Here is a 22,974-nt window from a genome sequence, read left to right on the forward strand (position 1 = left end):
CTGAATCCCCCCCCTCTCCCCTAGAACTCTGAATCCCCCCCCCCCTCTCCCAGAACTCTGAATCCCCCCCCCCCCTCCTAGAACTCTGAATCCCCCCCCCTCTCCTAGAACTCTGAATCCCCCCCCCCTCTCTCCTAGAACTCTGAATCCCCCCCCCCCTCTCTCCTAGAACTCTGAATCCCCCCCCCTCTCTCCTAGAACTCTGAATCCCCCCCCCCTCCTAGAACTCTCTGAATCCCCCCCCCCCCCCCTCCTCGAACTCTCTGAATCCCCCCCCCCTCCTAGAACTCTCTGAATCCCCCCCCCCTCCTAGAACTCTCTGAATCCCCCCCCCCCCCTCCTAGAACTCTGAATCCCCCCCCCTCTCCTAGAACTCTCTGAATCCCCCCCCCCCTCTCCTAGAACTCTGAATCCCCCCCCCCCTCTCCTAGAACTCTGAATCCCCCCCTCTCCTAGAACTCTGAATCCCCCCCCCCCTCTCCTAGAACTCTGAATCCCCCCCTCTCTCCTAGAACTCTGAATCCCCCCCCCCCTCCTAGAACTCTGAATCCCCCCCCCCCTCCTAGAACTCTCTGAATCCCCCCCCCCCTCGAACTCTCTGAATCCCCCCCCCCCTCCTAGAACTCTCTGAATCCCCCCCCCCCTCCTAGAACTCTGAATCCCCCCCCCTCTCCTAGAACTCTGAATCCCCCCCCCCTCTCCTAGAACTCTCTGAATCCCCCCCCCCCTCCTAGAACTCTGAATCCCCCCCCTCTCCTAGAACTCTGAATCCCCCCCCCCCCTCTCCTAGAACTCTGAATCCCCCCCCCCCCTCTCCTAGAACTCTGAATCCCCCCCTCTCCTAGAACTCTGAATCCCCCCCTCTCTCCTAGAACTCTGAATCCCCCCCCCCTCCTAGAACTCTGAATCCCCCCCTCTCCTCCTAGAACTCTGAATCCTCCCCTCTCCTCCTAGAACTCTGAATCCCCCCCTCTCCTCCTAGAACTCTCTGAATCCCCCCCCCCTCCTCTCCTAGAACTCTGAATCTCCCCCCTCCTCTCCTAGAACTCTGAATCCCCCCCCCTCCTAGAACTCTGAATCCCCCCCCTCCTAGAACTCTGAATCCCCCCCCCCTCCTAGAACTCTGAATCCCCCCCCCTCCTCTCCTAGAACTCTGAATCCCCCCCTCCTCTCCTAGAACTCTGAATCTCCCCCCCCCTCTCCTAGAACTCTGAATCCCCCCCCCCTCTCCTAGAACTCTGAATCCCCCCCCCTCTCCTAGAACTCTGAATCCCCCCCCTCTCCTAGAACTCTGAATCCCCCCCTCTCCTAGAACTCTGAATCATCCCCCCTCTCCTAGAACTCTGAATCACCCCCTCCCCTAGAACACTGAATCTCCCCCACCCCCCCCTCCTAGAACTCTGAAATCCCCCCACCCCCCCCCCTCCCAGAACTCTGAATCCCCCCCCCTCTCCTAGAACTCTGAATCCCCCCCCCCTCTCCTAGAACTCTGAATCCCCCCCCCCCCCTCTCCTAGAACTCTGAATCCCCCCCCCCTCCCCTAGAACACTGAATCTCCCCCACCCCCCCCCCTCCTAGAACTCTGAATCCCCCCCTCTCCTAGAACTCTGAAATCCCCCCCTCTCCTAGAACTCTGGAATCCCCCCCCCTCTCCTAGAACTCTGAATCCCCCCCCCTCTCCTAGAACTCTGAATCCCCCCCCCTCTCCTAGAACTCTGAATCCCCCCCCCCCTCCTAGAACTCTGAATCCCCCCCCTCTCCTAGAACTCTGAATCCCCCCCTCCCCTAGAACACTCTGAATCTCCCCCACCCCCCCCTCCTAGAACTCTGAATCCCCCCCCCCCTCTCCTAGAACTCTGAATCCCCCCCCTCTCCTAGAACTCTGAATCCCCCCCCCCCCCCCCTCTCCTAGAACTCTGAATCCCCCCCCCCCCCTAGAACACTGAATCTCCCCCACCCCCCCCTCCTAGAACTCTGAAATCCCCCCCTCTCCTAGAACTCTGAATCCCCCCCCCTCTCCTAGAACTCTCTGAATCCCCCCCTTCCCTAGAACTCTGAATCCCCCCCACCCCCCCCCTCCTAGAACTCTGAATCCCCCCCCCTCTCCTAGAACTCTGAATCCCCCCCCCCTCCTAGAACTCTGGAATCCCCCCCTCTCCTAGAACTCTGAATCCCCCCCCCCTCTCCTAGAACTCTGAATCCCCCCCCTCTCCTAGAACTCTGAATCATCCCCCCCCCCCTCTCCTAGAACTCTGAATCCCCCCCCCCTCTCCTAGAACTCTGAATCCCCCCTCTCCTAGAACTCTGAATCCCCCCCTCTCCTAGAACTCTGAATCCCCCCCCTCTCCTAGAACCCTGAATCCCCCCCCTCTCCTAGAACTCTGAATCCCCCCCCTCTCCTAGAACTCTGAATCCCCCCCTCCCCTAGAACACTGAATCTCACCCACCCCCCCCCTCCTAGAACTCTGAAATCCCCCCCCTCTCCTAGAACTCTGAATCCCCCCCACCCCCCCCCCCTCCCAGAACTCTGAATCCCCCCCCCTCCCCTAGAACTCTCTGAATCCCCCCCTCCCCTAGAACTCTGAATCCCCCCCACCCCCCCCTCCTAGAACTCTGAATCCCCCCCCTCTCCTAGAACTCTGAAATCCCCCCCTCTCCTAGAACTCTGGAATCCCCCCCTCTCCTAGAACTCTGAATCCCCCCCACCCCCCCCTCCTAGAACTCTGAATCTCCCCCCCCCCCCCTCCTAGAACTCTGAATCTCCCCCCCCCCCCCTCCTAGAACTCTGAATCCCCCCCCCCTCCTAGAACTCTGAATCCCCCCCCTCCTAGAACTCTGAATCCCCCCCCCCCCCTCTCCTAGAACTCTGGAATCCCCCCCTCTCCTAGAACTCTGAATCTCCCCCCCCCCCCCTCCTAGAACTCTGAATCTCCCCCCCCCCTCCTAGAACTCTGAATCCCCCCCCCCCTCCTAGAACTCTGAATCCCCCCCCTCCTAGAACTCTGAATCCCCCCCTCTCCTAGAACTCTGAATCCCTACCCCCCCCTCTCCTAGAACTCTGAATCCCCCCCTCTCCTAGAACTCTGAATCCCCCCCCCTCCTAGAACTCTGAATCCCCCCCCCCTCCTAGAACTCTGAATCCCCCCCTCTCCTAGAACTCTGAATCCCCCCTCCCCCCCCTCCTAGAACTCTGAATCCCCCCTCCCCCCCCCTCCTAGAACTCTGAATCCCCCTCCTTCTAGAACTCTGAATCTCCCCCCCCCCCAGAACTCTGAATCCCCCCCCTCCCTCCCCTAGAACTCTGAATCCCCCCCCCCCTCTCCTAGAACTCTGAATCCCCCCCTCTCCTAGAACTCTGAATCCCCCCCCTCCTAGAACTCTGAATCCCCCCTCCCCCCCCTCCTAGAACTCTGAATCCCCCTCCTTCTAGAACTCTGAATCTCCCCCCCCCCCAGAACTCTGAATCCCCCCCCCCCTCTCCTAGAACTCTGAATCCCCCCCCCCTCTCCTAGAACTCTGAATCTCCCCCCTCCCCCCCCTCCTAGAACTCTGAATCCCCCTCCTCCTAGAACTCTGAATCCCCCCCCCTCCTAGAACTCTGAATCTCCCCCCCCCCCCCCCTCTCCTAGAACTCTGAATCCCCCCCCCTCCTAGAACTCTGAATCTCCCCCCTCCCCCCCCTCCTAGAACTCTGAATCCCCCTCCTTCTAGAACTCTGAATCTCCCCCCCCCCCTCCTAGAACTCTGAATCTCCCCCCCCCTCCTAGAACTCTGAATCTCCCCCCCCCCCCTCCTAGAACTCTGAATCCCCCCCCTCCCTCCTAGAACTCTGAATCCCCTCCCTCCCCTAGAACTCTGAATCCCCCCCCCCTCCCCTAGAACTCTGAATCCCCCCCCCCCTCCCCTAGAACTCTGAATCCCCCCCCCCCCCTCTCCTAGAACTCTGAATCCCCCCCTCTCCTAGAACTCTGAATCCCCCCCTCTCCTAGAACTCTGAATCCCCCCCCCCCTAGAACTCTGAATCTCCCCCCCCCCCCCCTCTCCTAGAACTCTGAATCCCCCCCCCCTCCTAGAACTCTGAATCTCCCCCCTCCCCCCCCTCCTAGAACTCTGAATCCCCCTCCTTCTAGAACTCTGAATCTCCCCCCCCCCCCTCCTAGAACTCTGAATCTCCCCCCCCCTCCTAGAACTCTGAATCTCCCCCCCCCCCCTCCTAGAACTCTGAATCCCCCCCCTCCCTCCTAGAACTCTGAATCCCCTCCCTCCCCTAGAACTCTGAATCCCCTCCCTCCCCTAGAACTCTGAATCCCCCCCCCCCTCCCCTAGAACTCTGAATCCCCCCCCCCCCCCCTCTCCTAGAACTCTGAATCCCCCCCCCCCCTCTCCTAGAACTCTGAATCCCCCCCTCTCCTAGAACTCTGAATCCCCCCCCCCCTAGAACTCTGAATCCCCCCCCCCCTAGAACTCTGAATCTCCCCCCTCCCCCCTCCTAGAACTCTGAATCTCCCCCCCCTCCCAGAACTCTGAATTCCCCCCCCCCAGAACTCTGAATTCCCCCCCCCCCTAGAACTCTGAATCCCCCCCCCCCCTCCCCTAGAACTCTCTGAATCCCCCCCCCTAGAACTCTGAATCCCCCCCCCCTAGAACTCTGAATCCCCCCCCCCCCCTCTCCTCCCTGCTGCTAGAATTTCTGAAGCCCTTACTCCGGAGTAGGCAACTACATTCAGCCACGGGACGATTGTCAGAGCAAATGGTTGGACCAGAACAATTATATTCATAATCCATACAATGCCAATTTACCACAACTAGGCTCACCTGTTAATGGAAACAGTATGACTGATAGAGTTGGTGTGTGCGCATTTAGTGGCCTATAGCGAGGGACTCACTCAAAGTAGCAGAAGGTCGGGTAGCCCTTGACATTGTACTCCTGCTTGAGACCATCAAACTCAGCTGGGTGCACGTTCATCCCAGCCAGCACCTAAAGACCAGACACACAGGGAGCGCGCACACAGTTAATTCATCATAGAAACAAAGTTCCACTAAATGAAGATGACTCAAAAAGGGAGGGGAAACCATGTAAACAGAATGACACCTGAAAACCAGATGTTAGATGAAAGGGGACAATGAAATATGCATGGTAATAATCTACCTAGGTTAGCTTTCAAAGGGCAATTCAAAAAGCTCAAAGCAACCCATCTGCCATATCTAGTTCAAATCTGTGAGGTTCCCTGCCTTCATAATGTGAATGTTTCATTACTTGGGTGTCGACTCAATTTGGACTCTTATGAAGACTTGGCACATACTCAAGCTTGATGAGGAACTAAAATAAACTTCAGGAGAAATAAATCTCCTCTTCCTACATCTGTAATGATATAGGGAAAAAATGTTGGATCGGATGACTTGGCTGACCGTTGTTTGCGCAACAAAATCACTTTTCGCACACCACACACAGCCAAAACAGAACACTCCACATGTGTACATGAGCTAAATGCATCCATTATGCAAATCTCTAAACAAGAGACTTCATTTATTCACTCATCAGCCTGCCTTGCTGAAATCAGACAAAGAATGTGTCCCAAATATCACCCTATACAGTGTACTACTTTTGACCTGGGCATGTAGGCACTTGATAGGGAGGTGTTTGGGACGCACACAACACCTTCAATTAGAACCCATTCTTTTCCATGAGGCACACACGGAGTGATTACATTGTTTTCTCTAGAAGAAGCATCTCCTGTATGTTTAAACACTGGGTGTACTATCCCTTCAGACCCTCGGCTGTGAACACTTAGTTCTCTTACAGAAGATGAATCATGCAGCAAGGTGTGTTTCTAAGCGGTGGCTGGGTGTATTTTCTCCCCAGACTTTCTGCTGTGCCTGCTTTGCTAGGGGATGAGCGTGTTAAACACCCGGTCTGTTTTTCTAGGTGGTCACATGGGGGTTTCTTACGTGATTTCGATCTGTGGTTGAGACGTTTTATTTCAGACCAAGAGCCCCGTTGCCTAATTGTTTTGTGCACCCCCCCACAATAAAACATTATTTTAGAAATAACACCCCAGCTGTGCACATTCAGTAATACCATACATACACATCACACAGAGTACAGAAAAAGTAAGACCGTATGAAAATCTAGATACTGCCCCAACCCTACTCTGGGTTGTACCAGTCAAAAATACACACTCATTTAAGAGATTCTACTTTATTCTACATTGTAGGAAAAATCCTAGAGCTCATTAAGGGACATCTCTACCACCACATCCCTTCCCAAATCTCTGCTTACTTTTGTCAAAAGTAGTGCACTATGAAGGGCATAGAGTGCCATTTGGGACAGGGCATAAGTTTAATTCCGAATCTTGCCAGTTCTGATGTACAGTACCAGTCAAGTTTGGACACCTACTCATTCCAATGTTTATCTCTACACTGTAAAAAAGTAGTGAAGCCATCAAAACTATGAAATAACATCGTAACCAAAAAAAGTAGCCACCATTTGCCATGAGAGCTTTGCACACTCTTGGCATTCTCTCAAACAGCTTCATGAGGTAGTCACCTGGAATGCATTTCAATTAACAGGTTAAAAGTGACGTGGACTTTCCTTTCATGCGTTTGAGCCAATCAGTTGTGACAAAGTAGGGGTGGTATACAGAAGCAGTCCTATTTGGTAAAAGATAATATCCATATTATGGCAAAACCAGATCAAATAAGCAAAGAGAAACTACAGTGCATCATTACTTTAAGACATGAAGGTCAGTCAATTCGGAAAATGTCTAGAACTTTGAAAGTTCGTCCAGTGCAGTCGCAAATACCATCAAGCTCTGATGAAACTGGCTCTCATGAGGACCACCACAGGAAAAGAAGAGCCAGAGTTACCTCTGCTGCAGGGTAGCCTAGTGGCTAGAGCGTCAGACTAGTAACTAGAAGGTTGCAAGTTCAAACCCCCGAGCTGACAAGGTACAAATCTGTTGTTCTGCCCCTGAACAGGCAGTTAACCCACTGTTTTTAGGCAGTCATTCTTAACTGACTTACCTAGTTAAATAAAGGTAAAATAAATAAGTTCATTACAGTTACCAGCCTCAGAAATTGCAGCCCAAATAAATGCTTCAGAGGTCAAGTAGCAGACACAACTGTTCAAAGAATGCATGAATAAAATTGCTGCAAATAAAATCACTACTAAAAAGGACACCAAAAAGAGACATACTTGGGCCAAGAAACATGCGCAATGGACATTAGACTGGTGGAAATCTGTCCTTTGGTCTGATGAGTCAAAATTTGAGATTTTGGGTTCTAACTGCCATGTGTGTGTGAGACGCAGAGTAGGTGAACGGATTATCTCTGCATGTGGTTCCCACCGTGAAGGACGGATGAGGTGTGATGGTGCATTGCTGGTGATTTAGAATTCAAGGCAGTTAACCAGCATGGCTACCACAGCATTCTGCAGCAATACACCATCCCATCTACTTTGCGCTTAGTGGGACTGTCATTTGTTTTTTCAACAGGACAATACCCAAAACACACCTCCAGGCTGTGTAAGGGCTATTTGACCAAGGAGGAAAGGAATAGTGCTGCATCAGATGACCTGGCCCCAACAAATCACTGACCTCAACCCAATTGAGATAGTTTGGACCACAGAGTGAAGGAAAAGCAGCCTCAGTGCTCAGCATGTGGAAACTCCTTCAAGATAGTTGGAAAAGCATTCCTCATTAAGCTAGTTGAGAGAATGGCAAGTGTGCAAAGTTGTCATCAAGGCAAAGGGTGGCTACTTCCAAGAATCTCAATCTAAAATATATCAATTTGTTTTATACTTTGTTGGTTATTACATGATCCTATGCGTTTTATTTCATAATTTTGATGTCTTCACTATTCTACAATGTAGAAAATAGTAAAACCCTTGAATGAGAAGGTGTCCAAATGTTTTGACTGGTACTGTAGATAGTGCTTCATCGCCAAACTCCTGAAGTATCCCTTTAATCATCACTTAAAGGAGAGCTTCAGTGCATTCAAAATAGCTTTCTACCAAGAAGAGGGGCTATGGTAGACAGGCAAGCAATTTAATACTTTGTTAAATTTGACTGGCTGAACGGTTTCGAGCAGTCTTAGAACTGAGAATGTTTGGGACATAACTACTTGACAACTAACCCAAAAACAAATTCAGAGGCAACAAAGTATTAAGATTTCACGCAATGAAAATGTGAGAGGAGTTTACTTACAAATTTGCCCTTGGTCTCTGTAGCTGCCTGTTGAAATACGGGCTGCATCCTCTTACAGACACCACACCCTGTAGGAGAAATAACAGAAGACATTGCAGAAGCTCTAAGGACTCATCAGTCAGCTTGTCAACATACTGAATAAGAGGACCATTTCATCATTCTAGCGAGGGACCAATAAATATGAACAGAACTTTGTAGTAATGCACAAAAATAATACTGCAATATTAACATTCATGCCAAGGACCCAGTGTTATTCCTTTATACAGCTACAAATGGGCAATTGTTAAGATTTAATCTTCATGACAAAGTTGGAAATATTAAAATTTTTACATTTTAAAGTATACTCTAGAGCTTCCAATTTGGCCAGAGGATCCTGGTTGAACATTTCATGAACAATTTTATTCAATAAATCTGATTATCAAAATCAATGACAAGCTGCAATGGTAGAGTCTAGCACTGAGGGAAAAGGAAAAATCCAAGAGAACCTTAAGGGACAAATTGCTGCAAAGAAACCACTAAAGGACACCAATAAGAAGAGACTTGCTTAGGCCAAGAAACAGGAACAATGGACATTGGAAATCTGTCCTTTGGTCTGATGAGTCCAAATTTGAGATTGGTGCCAACAGCTGTGTCTTTGTGAGACGTTGAGTAGGTGGTGAAGCATGTAGGAGGTGGTGTGATGGTGCTTTGCTGAAAACAGTGATTTATTTAGAATTCAAGGCACACTTAACCAGCATGGCTACCACAGCATTATGCCATCCCATCTGGTTTGAGCTTAGTGGGACTGTCATTTGTTTTTCAAAAGGTCAATGACCAAACACACCTCCAGGATGTGTAACAGCTATTTGACCAAGAAGGAAAATGATTGAGTGCTGCATCAGATGACCTGGCCTCTACAATCACCGGAGCTCAACCCATTTGAGATGGTTTGGATGAGTTGGACCGCAGATTGACGGAAAAGCAGCCAAGTGCAAAGCATATGTGGAAACTCCTTCAAGACTAAGAAAATAATTCCAGGTGAAGCTGGTTGAGAGAATGCCAAGTGTGCAAAGCTGTCAAGGGAAAGGGTGGCTACTTTCAAGAATCTCAGATATTTAGATTTGTTTTACACTTTTTTGGTTACTACATGATTCCATAGGTGTTATTTCATAGTTTGTGTCTACACTATTATTTTACAATGCAGAAAATAATAAAAATAAAGAAAAACCCTGGAATGAGCAGGTATCCAAACTTGACTGGTACTGTATATTCTATGCAAGTCATAAAATATGATATACCAATAGGAGCCATTTGCTCTTATCCTTACTCTAAACTGCATTGGTAGGAGCGCTTATCAGAAGTAAATATGTGAAATCAGGTGCGTGTCGGTCTGTGTATGCGATGACTCACATGGGGCGTAGAGCATCATGAGGATCGGCCTCTCCTCCCTCTTCAGAAGCTTTCTGAAGTCCTGAGTGAGATAAGAGAACTAGTGATCTCAGAGGTCATAGTGCAGAATGTGAACTGTCCTTTTCCCTCAGTACATGTGGCTTCCCATGGGTCACTAAAATCAAAGCGACCTGTGTCATCTTTAAACCAAGTTTGTGGTTTTCCGACATGACGCTAGTCCCTCATTGAAGATGAAAATTGTGCATGTCTGACATAACACGAAGAGTTATCACAAGAACACTGATACTGACAAACCTGCTCATCAATACACCATCAAAAGTAGACTGTTTGAATAGATGCCTTTGATAGAGAGGAGATCAGGCTTCACTTAGAGGGTGAGCTCTATTTCTTTAGTCATCCTTCCTCATACTCTCATTCAGTAGAAGCTGCAGACACCCCTCAACACCCCCAGGCATGGTACACCACCAAGTAGAGTGCAAAATAGGATCTCAAGTAATCAAAATAACTTTCCTGTGTGTGTGTCGGTTGTACGCAGAGCTGGGTTCTGATTGAGTGTCAGCCTCGCTGTTGGAGAGCTGTCTGTGAGAGTGCCGACTGCAGTCAGACCAAAGCCCCATTAATAGATTGTGTTTGAACTTGACTGAAGTGAACTGCAGAGATTCAGCTTTCTGGTTTAGTCTACTTTTGTGTGGTTTCTATATTGATCTGCATTGTCAGCTTGGGATGCATCAAGGTTGGAGGGTAGAGTGGACAGAATCTCTCAGCTCACAACTTTGAAGGGATGTTAAGGCATTGGTCTGTGGGTTGATGGTAATTAACGAGACCTGGCTTCAAATAATATTTAAGGATTTTCAAATGGTTTCAAAAGGCATTTAGTAGTAAGTATTTTGAATTTGAAAATACCAGTATTTGAAAATCAGAATGTATTTGGAAATCCAGCTGGAAAGCTGCCATGAATTTGAACCCAGGTCTGTTTGTCCTAGGGGTATTTAAAATAAATGTATTTGGAAACAGGTATTTGCAAATAGTAAGCCATTTATAAGATTTTCAAAATATTATTTCAAATAGAAGTAGTTGATTTCGGCCACACTATTTGAAAATACATTGAAAAGTATTTAAAATACAAATATGCCCATTTTAACCCAGGTCTGCCATGTCAACCCATTTCCGTTCTGAACTGAAGTGTCCATATCGTGCCAGTAAAAACATGACCATGCAGATGCACCTTGTTGTAAGACACCGTGTTATTTCTGTACTTACTTTTTCAGTTTCTACATGAACAATATCTTTAGCTTCTGGGTTCTCCTCCCAAAGAGGGGCTCCTGTGGGGTCTTTTAAAAACGCCACCATGGACTGGAGAGAAGGAGCACGTGAAAGAGAGTCTAAACATTTAGCATACTGTAACAGATTAACGTGAGGTTAACCCTAGAGTCTAGACAGTGCTAAAGAGAGACATTCCATAATTTATCCCAGTCTTCATATTAAACCAAACAGGAGGAGTTCTAATAGATGGCAGATGGCATTAACTTCCATCTCAATGTTCATCCATCCATCGTAAAGTAACCATGTAAGCAATTTCCCCACGTTCACGGTTCATAACGAGTTTGATAAGTCTTCCAGACCAACATGAAGAGCCATATGCCTCCAGAGACAGAAGGTAGGACAGGAAACATTATTCACCCCTAACTAATACACTTATACTGACAATGACACAGCAGTTAAAGCTGTTAAATAATGAAACATTTTCCTTGATTTTGAAGAATGAATTCTTTAAATACCTTAGTGAGAACCCTCATCTTAACGTATCATGACCAACTAGGCTACTACTAACATGTTCAGATTATAGAGGTCTAGCAAAGGCCAGTCCTAATAGTGCAGACAGTACCTTTAATACAAGACGAGCAACCAGACTGACAAATGACCATCAACGTTGAGTTTAAAAGGGGGGACCCGTTACATTATGACAAGACAGCTTTCTTAATGTCCATGAGTATCGATGTGCTCACAGGCTCATTCCCTGCCAATGGGCTGGCTAGCCAGGCCAGAGAGACATCAAGGTCAACCCCAGAGCAGAGCACTCCATTACTCCAGATACTCTTATGCCAGCACCCTGATTATAAAGCACTCATTAACCCATTGGATTATCAAGTCTTGCCTAAGCAGAACTCTGTCCAATTGGCATCATGTAGGAAGAGAACCATCATAATATACAAAAACAGTAGGAGACAATGAACCCCCGTTCATTTAACCAGGAAACAAATATTACTTGAGTAATTGCAATGTTTCATATTAATTACTGTACTGTTGACTTAAGGAAGACGCCATTGAAATAAATACATTCTATTACTGTTGATTGAGACCTTGGGGGACAGTGGGACAATGAGTGAGTCAGTAATTACCTTGTATGTAGCAGGCCTGTTGTATTCTGTATGGAATGTCCCATCTCTGCAAGAGACAAGCACATTGTTCAATCAGGGAAGAGCACTTTGCACAAGATGACTTTGTTTAACATGGCATGACTCCCTAGAGAACATTCATACATGTCATTCTCTGACAGGTGGCATCACAAGCCTCTGAACATACAGTAAAACAGTGAGGTACATGTCACCATTGAGATACTCACTTATAATGCAGGAGTTCTGCTCCACCACTTTTTGAGCTGGGATCTACCTTCACTTTCTTACACAGTTTACGACCCTCTGAATCCCTGAGACAGACAGAAGAGAGACAGAGAATGAGAGAAATGTTGACAACAATAGCTGAGGTTCCAAAGGGATATGTGGAATTATTATTCACAGCATCGAGACTTGGTAATAAGATTTCTGCATAGACAGTCTTCATTTAACATAAATTATTCTCTGTCAAACACTCATGTCGGTGAACTGATATATCGGTCGCGCTCTAATATACAGACACACTGATCTATGGAGAGGTTGATTAGACTGGTGTATGTAAACACAAATCTACATAAGTACATTGAGCCTCACTGTTGTAATTGAAGAGGTACCATCTTTCGAGAAATGCGCACACCCTCTCACTTTAAATCCAGCGACCCACACATTCACAATGCAAGCACAGGTCTCTCTTGACAATAACTCCTTCTCTCCACTGACAATGAGCATGGAAATGAATTACATAAGTACACACAGAGCGACAGAGACTGGCCAACTACCTAGAGCAGAGCTATGCCCAAAGCTAATGGAAGAGATCAGCAAAATATATCCAGAGCATTGTCCTTTAAGATAAGACACCATTATTAGCGATATATACGTGGCAGAGAGAGCCCATTGTCTGCCAGAAGAAATAGTCTCAATGCAGAGCTGGAGCAGGAGGAAGGGTATTTGTCTGTCAGGTGGGGTGTGTCCCAAATGGCACCCTATTCCCTATATAGTGACCTACTTTTGACTAGTGCCCAGGTGCAATATAGTGCACTACATAGGGAGCCATTTGGGACAATCTTGTATCATGTCCTTTGGATAAGAGAGAGATTGACATTAACTCTCAAGTGGTGTAATGTACACCATTTCCCCACCTCTGTGTAAACAATGCTACAGGAGGTCACCAAGTACTGCATTTCTGAGTGGTGTTGGTGAGCTAGGGGTCCCAACCTTAGAGCAAAACTGAAGCACTGAAACATGTAAAACATAAAACCCTGCTAGGGGGAAATAAACAAAAATAATGATCTACATGATCAGTCCGAGTATAAAATAAGTGGTGAATGTGAACCAAACGGCAAAAAAATAAGTAAATTCAATCCAATGTTATATGTTGCCTAGACTTTACTGCAAATGACTCAACTTGAGAAAAAAACCCAACACACACCTAAATACTGCACTTGGGGAAAAAACATCTTGCATACCCCTTGTAATCCAGTGCATTGAAAAAGTGAGGAAGAGGGAAAGTGTATGTTCCTTTCACCTCACTATATAGTGGCATCCAGCTCAAGCCAGGCCCAGCTACACTCTATCCCTGAATCCAGGTTGAGCTAACATGCACCAATGGGATTAGCATGACATTTTAAGTACCAAGAAAATTTGACACATACCTGATATGGGCAGAGCGCTTACATTCTTGTTAATCTAACTGCACTGTCTAATTTACAGTAGCTAGCAAGGTGAAAGAAAACCATGCTATTGTTTGAGGAGAGTGCACAGTATAAACTTGAAAATGTAGCAGAGCTGGATTAGGAGACCCTAATAAAACAATTAGGTACTCGATAGAACATTTTGAACAGAAATGGAATGGTTCATTGGATCAGTCTAAAATGTTGCACATACACTGCCATCTAGTGGCAGCAGTGTGCCTTGCAATTGTGCCTTGAATATGGCATTTCAAAGATGGCAATTTCTTTCTCTTTGTATCATCTTTTACCAGATCTAGTGTTATGCTCCTACATTAATTTCACATTTCCACAACTTTCAAAGTGTTTCCTTTCAAATGGTATCTAGAATATGCATATCCTTGCTTCAGGTCCTGAGCTACAGGAAGTTAGATTTTTGCTTAAAATGACACCCAAATCTAAAGAAAAAAAAAGAAAGTCTGATCCTTAAGATTAACAAGCAATTCAATTTTCACCCAATTCTCTCATTTTGAAAATTAACCACATACTGTAGAGGGGAAAGAGTAGGTAACTAGTTTACATTCACACAGATTGCCAGGGTCAAGTAAACAACTAACGTGTTATAACTTGGGGAAAGGCAAGGAGACGTGTACCAGATAATTGGTTAGGTTACTAATGGTAGCTAGCCAATGTTACAACGTCAGATGAATTAACGTTGGCTGTCTGTCTATTAGCAAGCTAATTTTCACACCTTAAACTAAATTATTTTGATCCGTTAAGTTGGCTAATGTTGCTCAACATTTCTCTGGCTTGCTAACGGGGAATAAGGTCGAGCTAGCAAGATAATTAACAATGCTAACAATACTTGTTCCACACTTTCTCCCTCACCTCAAACTTTCCAAGTGCCAGAAGTTTCGGTTACAGCTCATAAAGTACGCTTCATCACCTTCTTAACCATGTCTCAGTGGTCAGGCTTCTCACCTACCTCCTCGTTATTGTTCAGGGGACGCGCTGCTGTAACCGGCAAACTGCCTTGCCACTCTAGGGTCCTGTCATCTGGTGAGTGTCATCCTGGGCTATCATCCCTCTGTTGGCATGGGCCACCGTTTTCATACTGACACATGTGAGGTCTTCTCCCTGTCCAAGCCCTCAGCTAAGCTTCATTTTGGACCTGGTCCATTGGAGAAGGTGGGAAAACCATAGCGAGTCTTTCCAGAGCTGGTGCGGATGCTGTAACTAGCAGCATCCACTCCTCTCTTCAGTTGCATGCTGTTATGTGAACGATTGGCTGAGCCTTGGATACAGCCAGTATTGCTCCAAACACGCATCACTCATTCGCTTACAGTCAGTAGTGATCCAAAGCCCACCCTCCCAAACTTCTCAGATCTACACAAATCACATAGGTCACCGATTTTGGATTCAGAACAGCAAATTTCACAGAAAGGTGACTAGAGTGCCTCTCAGTTGAGGCGTCACTACAGACCTAGGTTCGATCCCATGCGGCGTCACAACCAACTGTGATCGGGAGTCCCATAGGGCGGCGCACAATTGGCCCAGCGCTGTCCAGGTTAGGGAGGGTTTGGCCAGGGGGGGGGCTTTACTCATTTCGCTCTAGCGACTCAGTGGTGGTCCATGCGCCATTTCCTCCGGCACATTGGTGCAGCTGGTTTCCGGGTTAAGCAGGCGGGTGTCAAGAAGCAGTTTGGTGGGTCATGTTTCGACCTTCGCCTCTCGAGCCCGGTGGGGAGTTACAGTAATGAGACAATATCGTAATTGGAAATCACGAAATCGGACATTTTAATTTATAGCCCTTTGTTTCACCCCACCGGAGTCTTTACAGCAATCAGATTGACTCACTGACCAATCAAAACCCCCAGCTGGTGGGAAAGACACTGATTTGGCAAAGCTCAGCAGCGCCACCCACAGCCAGGAATCATGCCATGTCACTACCTGATAATGGTGATGTAGTGTAACTTCTCGCTAAGGTGCGCCAAATCAATTACAGACAACAGGGTGGAAGAGGTAACAGTGGGTGTTGGGAAGAGGCGAGAAGGAGAGTGGTGGGAAGTTATGGGGTGTTAAAAGGACGTTCCTTGAAAAGTTGTAAGTGATGAGGGAAGTGTCAGCAATTCACCTCCAGAGGTGAGGTGAAATCAAATTGATAGGTAAGAGACAAGTACTCCAGAAAAGTAAGCCCAGTGTGCAAAACTGCTTGTGGCTTTCCTGCTGGGAAGAGGCTTCAGGATACCATTTAGTCTAATTGTACACCAAGCAGTCAGATTGATTACCCTATTGCTCATTAGCAGGGGGGGGGGGGGGGGGGACTGGTCCATTGGAGAAGGTGGGAAAACCATAGCCAGTCTCACAATGCTAAGCTAGCACTGAATCACCCAGGTGACTGAACAGCTGCAAAGAAGCATGTCATCTAAGGCGCCGTAAAGGGTCTCTGGCACAGGTATATGTACAGTAATTGCTGCGAATTTTCAGGAGATTCCACACCTTTGAGTATTTTTTGGAGAGTGGACTGATGGTTGAAATGAATGGGGAGAGGGGGAGATCGGGTAGTGGGCAGGAAGCGTACCCTCGCTGAAGGTAATATGCTGTATACAGTGTGTGCTGCAGACGGCAGTGTTTACCATTAGACCAGCCTCAGGCACCACACCCTTCAGTATTAAGGCATACAGTGGAGAAAGAAGGTTGACAGTAGATTTACTGCAGTGAAAAGAAAGAAACTCATTGTAAATATTTCTAGGTCTATATAAAACAGCTGCCCAGGCTACATTGTTCTTAGACACTTTTCCTTATTCATTCATCCATCTTGGACAGGTTTGAGAGAAACTTGAGGGATGCTTTAAGTGGTAGGTGTCAGAGGGGTATATCTTTATTCTTTTGTAGTTCTGTTAAGACTTTTCTCCCTAGAAAAAAAATGGCTCATGTAGTTGAGGTTGACAGGTAAAAACTGGAAGGAAATCATGCAGGGTAGAGGTCAGATCACGCAGGGGGGGGGGGGGGGGGGGAAACTGTTTAAATGTTTAAGGAAAACAATTCTAGTTAGCCGTCTTGGAACCGTGGTGGATCCTCCCAGTATGAACACTTTCAGAGACTTAGTTTCAAATGGTTCATCTGCCCAGACAAGTCTATTGAATGGGCTTCAGGAAGACAGATACGGGAAAGCGTGTTCTTCTGAACAGTACCTATAACTCATTCATAGTCATACGGACCACATACAAATGTAGGGTCCTTATTTCCATCTGCCGTAGAGCCCTCAGCATGGAGAAAGAGCCTCCCTATTTTAATGAGCATATCTATTCTCCAATCTCAACTGTGACTTCAGGAGGATATGCCAGGGAGAGGGAGATGGCATGGGTAGAAAGAGATTTGACACGAGCGCATTCAGCTGGCCTAGGCTTCAATAGCTGCTATCGATTACTTAGTCCAGGCCTGTCTGACTGTGCTATTACAAGGCAGCCATATAAAGAGGGTTTCACAACTTCCTTCCTATAGCTATACATCGGAGCTGGGAGGAATACCACATTTTACTAATCTAAAATGTTATTCAGAAGCATAATGGGACATAATGTACGTGACTTGGACATTTTTCCTAACCTAAAACGCTTCTTGGAAATCTTTTAGAAGCTATATACTAGGGATGCACGATATATCAGTGAACTTATCGGGATCAGACGATATTAGCTAAAAATGCCAAAGTCGGCATTGGCCCGATGTCTAGTTTAGCATTGATGTCAAAGCTGACAGCCATACCCATAACGTAGGTACATGACGCATTCCTAACCCACAATGTCTGCTGTGTGGATCAAGCAGTCAACAAGTCGAGCAGAAAAATAACTTCAGCGAGACAACTCAAAGGCAAAATCTATTAAAGCCAAGATAAATGGAATTCTTTGCCCTTGACAATCAACCGTTCGGTCATTGGCTTTCGTTGGCTTTCGCCGACTCGTCGAGCACACTACCAAGTGCGCCATTTCAGATGTTGCCCTACCAGAGTTAAAATAATAGCATCACTGCTATTAGCTTCACAACTGAAAATGGACAGTGAGCACCGAGGAAGAGGCAGAGCTGAAACGTCACTGCTTGACACGCATGATGAAATTCTGGCTGAGACTGAACGTAACAGCACAGCAAGTAAGTGAAAGAAATAGGTTTTGATTATGTTTTACTGGTAATGGGAACATACATAAATGCCAACAAAATAACTTTTTGGTCAGTGTGGTGTGTGTAACCTTTATTTAACTTGGCAAGTCAGTTAAATTCTTATTTACAATGATGGCCTACCCCGGCGATGCTGGGTTAATTGTGTGCCACCCTATGGGACTCCCAATCACGACCGGATGTTATACAGCCTGGATTTGAACCAGGGACTGTAGTGACGTCTTGCACTGAGATGCAGTGCCTTACACAGCTGCAGCCATGTGTATGTGTTATCTATAACTGTACAGGAATGCTTAAAAAGGTTTTTCTTATTATTAAATAACTTCAATTTAATATTAGGTATGGATTATTTTTGGCAAGGAAAATCACTACAATATACTGTACAACATGTGTGACACATTGACTAATGTATTAATGTATGCCATCAACCAATCATGTACTTACCCACAGTTGACCCAGGCGATGGTGCCCTGTCCTTTGACCACCTGGGCCACGTCAGACAGCAGCTTGAACTTAGAGTCCCCGGAGGTAGCTGTTTACACACACACACGATAAGAGGGGTGGAGTTAGGCCTATATTTCACAAAACACAATTCAGTTTTACTACTCAAGTCACCTTATGATACACAGTAAACAGGTTATAATTAGGGTTGCAATTATATTCTAACTTTCTCTCAAAATCATGGTTGTAGGATTCCGGATTTCCTGCCTACTTCCAACCAGGGTTAAAGGAAAACCTGGGAAAGTTTATGGAATTTTGAAACCCTAGTTAGAATTCAATGAAGGTTGGAGTCAGAGGTCATAACACTAAAAACATGGACTATGAACTCAAACAGCAATCACACAAGGGTACTGTATCCATGAACATTAACCTAGTGTTACTTCAATAGACCTAGTCTCTGGGAGAGCATACGATTCACACATCACCTAACAGAGCCGTCACTAAACTACTTCCACAATGTTATAAAAATCATAAACACATCATAGTCCAAGGCCTAGTGAGAAACCATCAAATAATAAACTGCATTACACAATGTCCTTTGAGATACAACGTGGATTCAGAGTAGCAAGCACACTGATTCTTCCATCTCTGTTGCACAAAAATACATACATTTCACAACCCCTTCAACATTTATAATATTGTTGGACACCTCGATTGTACATTTTGGGGCATTGCCATGGTCATCTGGAGGTCCTGAATCACACCAGGTTGGTTGGTGGTAATATAACATAAATGCCCAATGTTTGTATCACCATATATGTTGAGTTCAAATTGCTTGCAGATTCAAGTTACTGGAGAGACTTTTCCTCAAGTTGGTGGTGGTGTCTCAAAAGTTGATGGGCAGATGGGAAGCACCGGAACACTTGTCTGTCACAGATACTTATGGAGCTTTTTGGGCCCCTCTTGTGAAGGAACCAAGTAATGCACCAGTGACGGTCAGGGAGAGGATCCGACAGCAGGAAATGAAGTGAGTAAACATTCCTAAACCTTCCCTTCGGAGAAGGCCAGAACGCAACAGTAATGGCAAGCAATCAATCCGAGTGACATTCGATACGTGCAAGTCTTATCCAATGACCTAACACTGGCTGAATTATGAAGCCGTACACACACAACATTCATGGGAGTGGTGGGGCCTTGAGACGTAGATTGTTTATGATCAGCATGTACTGTACACACACACTGCACTTTCTGGCCTGAAATATGCTAATGAAAATGTAATTAAATGCAAGAGATGGTGATTTCCCTAATGGCTGTCAGTGAATGTAGTTTCATGGCTTCATTTGATCACATTGAGCTTTTGGGTGTCTTTCTGTTCAGTACACTGTTCTATGTAGCACTTTCAACTCCAGGGAATAGAAGAGAACAAGATAAGCTGCAGGTCATTATAAACAAGCAGTGTGATGCATAACCACTGCCCTTCCAATGTTATTCATTTACCATTATAAATGACGGATTGTCAGAGATAAGAACACTTTTAAGAGGTCATTTACAGCGAAAAAGGCAGCTTGGGGACCATATTCACGAAGCGTCTCAGTAGTGCTGATCTAGGATCACTTTAGCCTAAATAATGAATAAGATTACATGGAGGTGATCCTAAATCAGCACTCCTATTTTGAGAGGCTTTATGAATACAGACTTTTTTTGTGCCAGTCTACAAAGGCCTAAAGTACACCCACTAACTCACCTGACAGGACTGACTTAGTGTACAGCACCAGGATATTGGTTCTAACCCACCTGACTTAGTGTAGAGCACCAGGACATTAGATCGGGTCCTCAGGAGCTTCTTTAAGTCCTTGTGGTCGCTGACCTTCTCTATCAGAGGAGAGACCTTCACCGCCGCCTGCAGCACAGACGCCAGGCACACCTGCAGACAGATACCATTTTATTCATTCACTGTATTATTTCAGAGGCAGACTCATTCAGAATAACTCACACATTGGATGATTCAGTGCAGAAGAACGGTCATTGTGATATGAGATGCTAGACACCTCATGTGCAAAACAAAACCCTATGGTGGTCAGCATCAGGTGAAACAGACTGAGCCATCGCATTGTGTGTGACTGAGGGTCTCAATGGTGGGCACAAAACACATTAGATTATGTCAAATAGGGTCTAAGGTACAACATATGTGAATATGAAAATAGTGTGAGTTTAAATATTTTACCTTAAGTTTAAGAATCAGACCCTTTAAAATTTGCCTAAAATGACATACCCAAATCTAACTGCCTGTAGCTCAGGACCTGAAGCAAGGATATGCATATTCTAGATACTATTTGAAAAGGAAACTCTGAAGTTTGTGGAAATGTGAAACTAATGTAGAACACAGATCTAGTAAAAAAATACCATCATCTTTGAAATGAAAGAGAAAGGCCATAATGTATTATCCAGCTTAGACCATTTAGATTCTGGACACTAGATGGCAGTAGTGCATGTGCACAATTTTAGACTGACCCAATGAATCATTGCATAACCTGTTCAAAATGTATCAAGACACCAAATGTGCCTAATTGGTTTATTAATACATTTAAGTTCATAATTGTACACGCTACTCAAACAATAGCATGGTATTATTTCACTGTAAATTGGACAGTGCAGATTAACAAGAATTTAAGCTTTCTGCCCATATCAGATGTGTCTATGTCCTGGGAAATATTTGTTGCTTACAACCTCATGCTAATCATGTTAGCCTACATTATCTCAACCATCCCGAGGGACACACACACTGGAGTGTTCAGAAAGCAACAACTGTATGCAAAAAAAAAAAAAAAAAAGTTAAGACAAGGGACATAACTGATATTGACGATTGAGTGTGAGAATGAGTCAGTCCTCAGCTATTTGATAGTTCAAGAGCTGCCTTCAGCTGCTGAGGCAGAACAGGCTTATTTCACAACTACATTAACATTAGACCCTTTAGAAACGTAGGAAAGGCTGGTGATGATTTCTCCCCCACACGATCACATTTCTCCAGGCTCATTTGCGGCCTTAGAGTGGGTGTGCATAGCGCATATTGTTGAGAAGATCAGAGTGAAAACATACAAAGAGCACAATTACATTCACAGGAAATTGATGGACAGCATAGTGTTATGGTGAAATGAAAGCAGCACTATGGAGAGTGGCAAATGTGAGGTTGGGAGAGGATGCGGAGGCGAGGAAGGACACAGACATCAGCATGGATGGAGTTACACAGAACGAGTAGAAGATTTGCAAAAACCTTTCCTGGAACATTGACCTTGTAGTGCTCGCCGCTCACGCACCACATGCCCTGACAGCTGACAGGCAGCCAATACTGCAACAATGGCTACCTACTCCTTGGCTAAGGATACATGACATAATGTCACTGTCCCGTGTCAATGTGAGCAGCATCCTAATGACGGTCTGCTTCCGCAATCCCCCTCCCACACACCTCCCTGTTATATTAGCAACATCTAGTGAACAGCAGGAGGACTGTCTCAGACTAGAGATTAGACTTCCAATCGATGGAGACAGAACAGACAGGGGGAATACACTGCATGCTAGGCAGCTAATCATCCACAGCTGAAGAGGTAAAAAGGCCTAGCTCATGTCCATAGCCTCAGGGATGTTCTAGTGAGCAGAGAAATTAATGAGGGGAAGAAAATGTAAAAGTCCCCTTGGATGTCAGGCACTTATTTCATGTGGTTGGTTATAAGACAATTAGCTTTTTATGTACTTGTATTAGAGGTCGACTGATTAATCTGAATGGCCGATTAAGTTCTCATAACAATCGGAAATCTGAATTTTTGGGCGCAGATTTCTTTTACACCTTTATTTAACTAGGCAAGTCAGTTTGTTTTAATTGACGGCCTAGGAACGAGGCAGAACTACAGATTTTTACCTTGTTGCAAGATTGGTTCCCCGGGCTGACCTTACAGTTAACTAGTCCAACGCTCTAACCACCTGCCTCACGAGGAGCCTACCCGTTATGCGAAAGCAGTAAGCCAAGGTAAGTTGCTAGCTAGCATTAAACTTCTTTTTTTTAAACGACTGTCGTTGCGCCAATGTGTACCTAACCATAATCATCAATGCCTTTCTTAAAATCAATACACAAGTATATATTTTTCAACCTGCATATTTAGCTCAAATAAATCCAGGTTAGCAGGCAATATTAACCAGGTGAAATTGTGTCACTTCTCTTGCGTTCATTGCACGCAGTCAGGGTTTATGCAACAGTTTGGGCAGCCTGGCTCTTTGCGAACAAATTTTCCAGAATTGTACATAATTATGACATAACATTGAAGGTTGTGCAATGTAACAGGAATATTTAGACTCATGGATGCCACCCATTAGATAAAATACGGAACGGAATAAACATTGTTTGAGGTGATCAAATCCGGAAACTAACACACAGAAATACGAGCCTATTATAATTAAGTCTATGATTTGATAGAGCAGTCTGACTGAGGGGTGGTAGGCAGCAGCAGGCTCGTAAGTCAGTTATATGGTTTAGAGATAAATAATTGGCGCGTTATAATTCCTGTTATAACTTGCGGCTGAACTTGAAAGGGGTTCCTTCGTTATTTTACCGTTCATGTCTTCCATAGAGAATGTATGGTCTACTTCAAATAAGGTCTGCGTTTCGTGCAGGCTTAAACCGCCTTTGCGTTTTGATACCAGTGTAAATCTCACTAGGAT

At 45.7% G+C, this 22,974-nt stretch overlaps 1 protein-coding gene across 1 annotated transcript in view; it reads right to left on the reverse strand.

Moving 5' to 3' along the window:
* The window catches only part of LOC109904473 (protein disulfide-isomerase A5), a 57,338-nt gene that overhangs the window by 26,736 nt on the left and 7,628 nt on the right, over positions 1-22,974 (reverse strand). The window contains exons 2-9 of the mRNA XM_031797153.1: positions 20,059-20,188; positions 18,268-18,355; positions 12,217-12,300; positions 11,993-12,038; positions 10,854-10,946; positions 9,594-9,654; positions 8,205-8,272; positions 4,887-4,978 (exon numbers count right to left, since the gene is read on the reverse strand). Of these exons, the coding sequence (XP_031653013.1) occupies positions 4,887-4,978; positions 8,205-8,272; positions 9,594-9,654; positions 10,854-10,946; positions 11,993-12,038; positions 12,217-12,300; positions 18,268-18,355; positions 20,059-20,188 (662 nt within the window). The remainder of the gene's footprint in view (positions 1-4,886; positions 4,979-8,204; positions 8,273-9,593; positions 9,655-10,853; positions 10,947-11,992; positions 12,039-12,216; positions 12,301-18,267; positions 18,356-20,058; positions 20,189-22,974) is intronic.

Source organism: Oncorhynchus kisutch, linkage group LG2 (genome assembly GCF_002021735.2).
Source record: "Oncorhynchus kisutch isolate 150728-3 linkage group LG2, Okis_V2, whole genome shotgun sequence".
Lineage (NCBI taxonomy): Eukaryota > Metazoa > Chordata > Actinopteri > Salmoniformes > Salmonidae > Oncorhynchus > Oncorhynchus kisutch.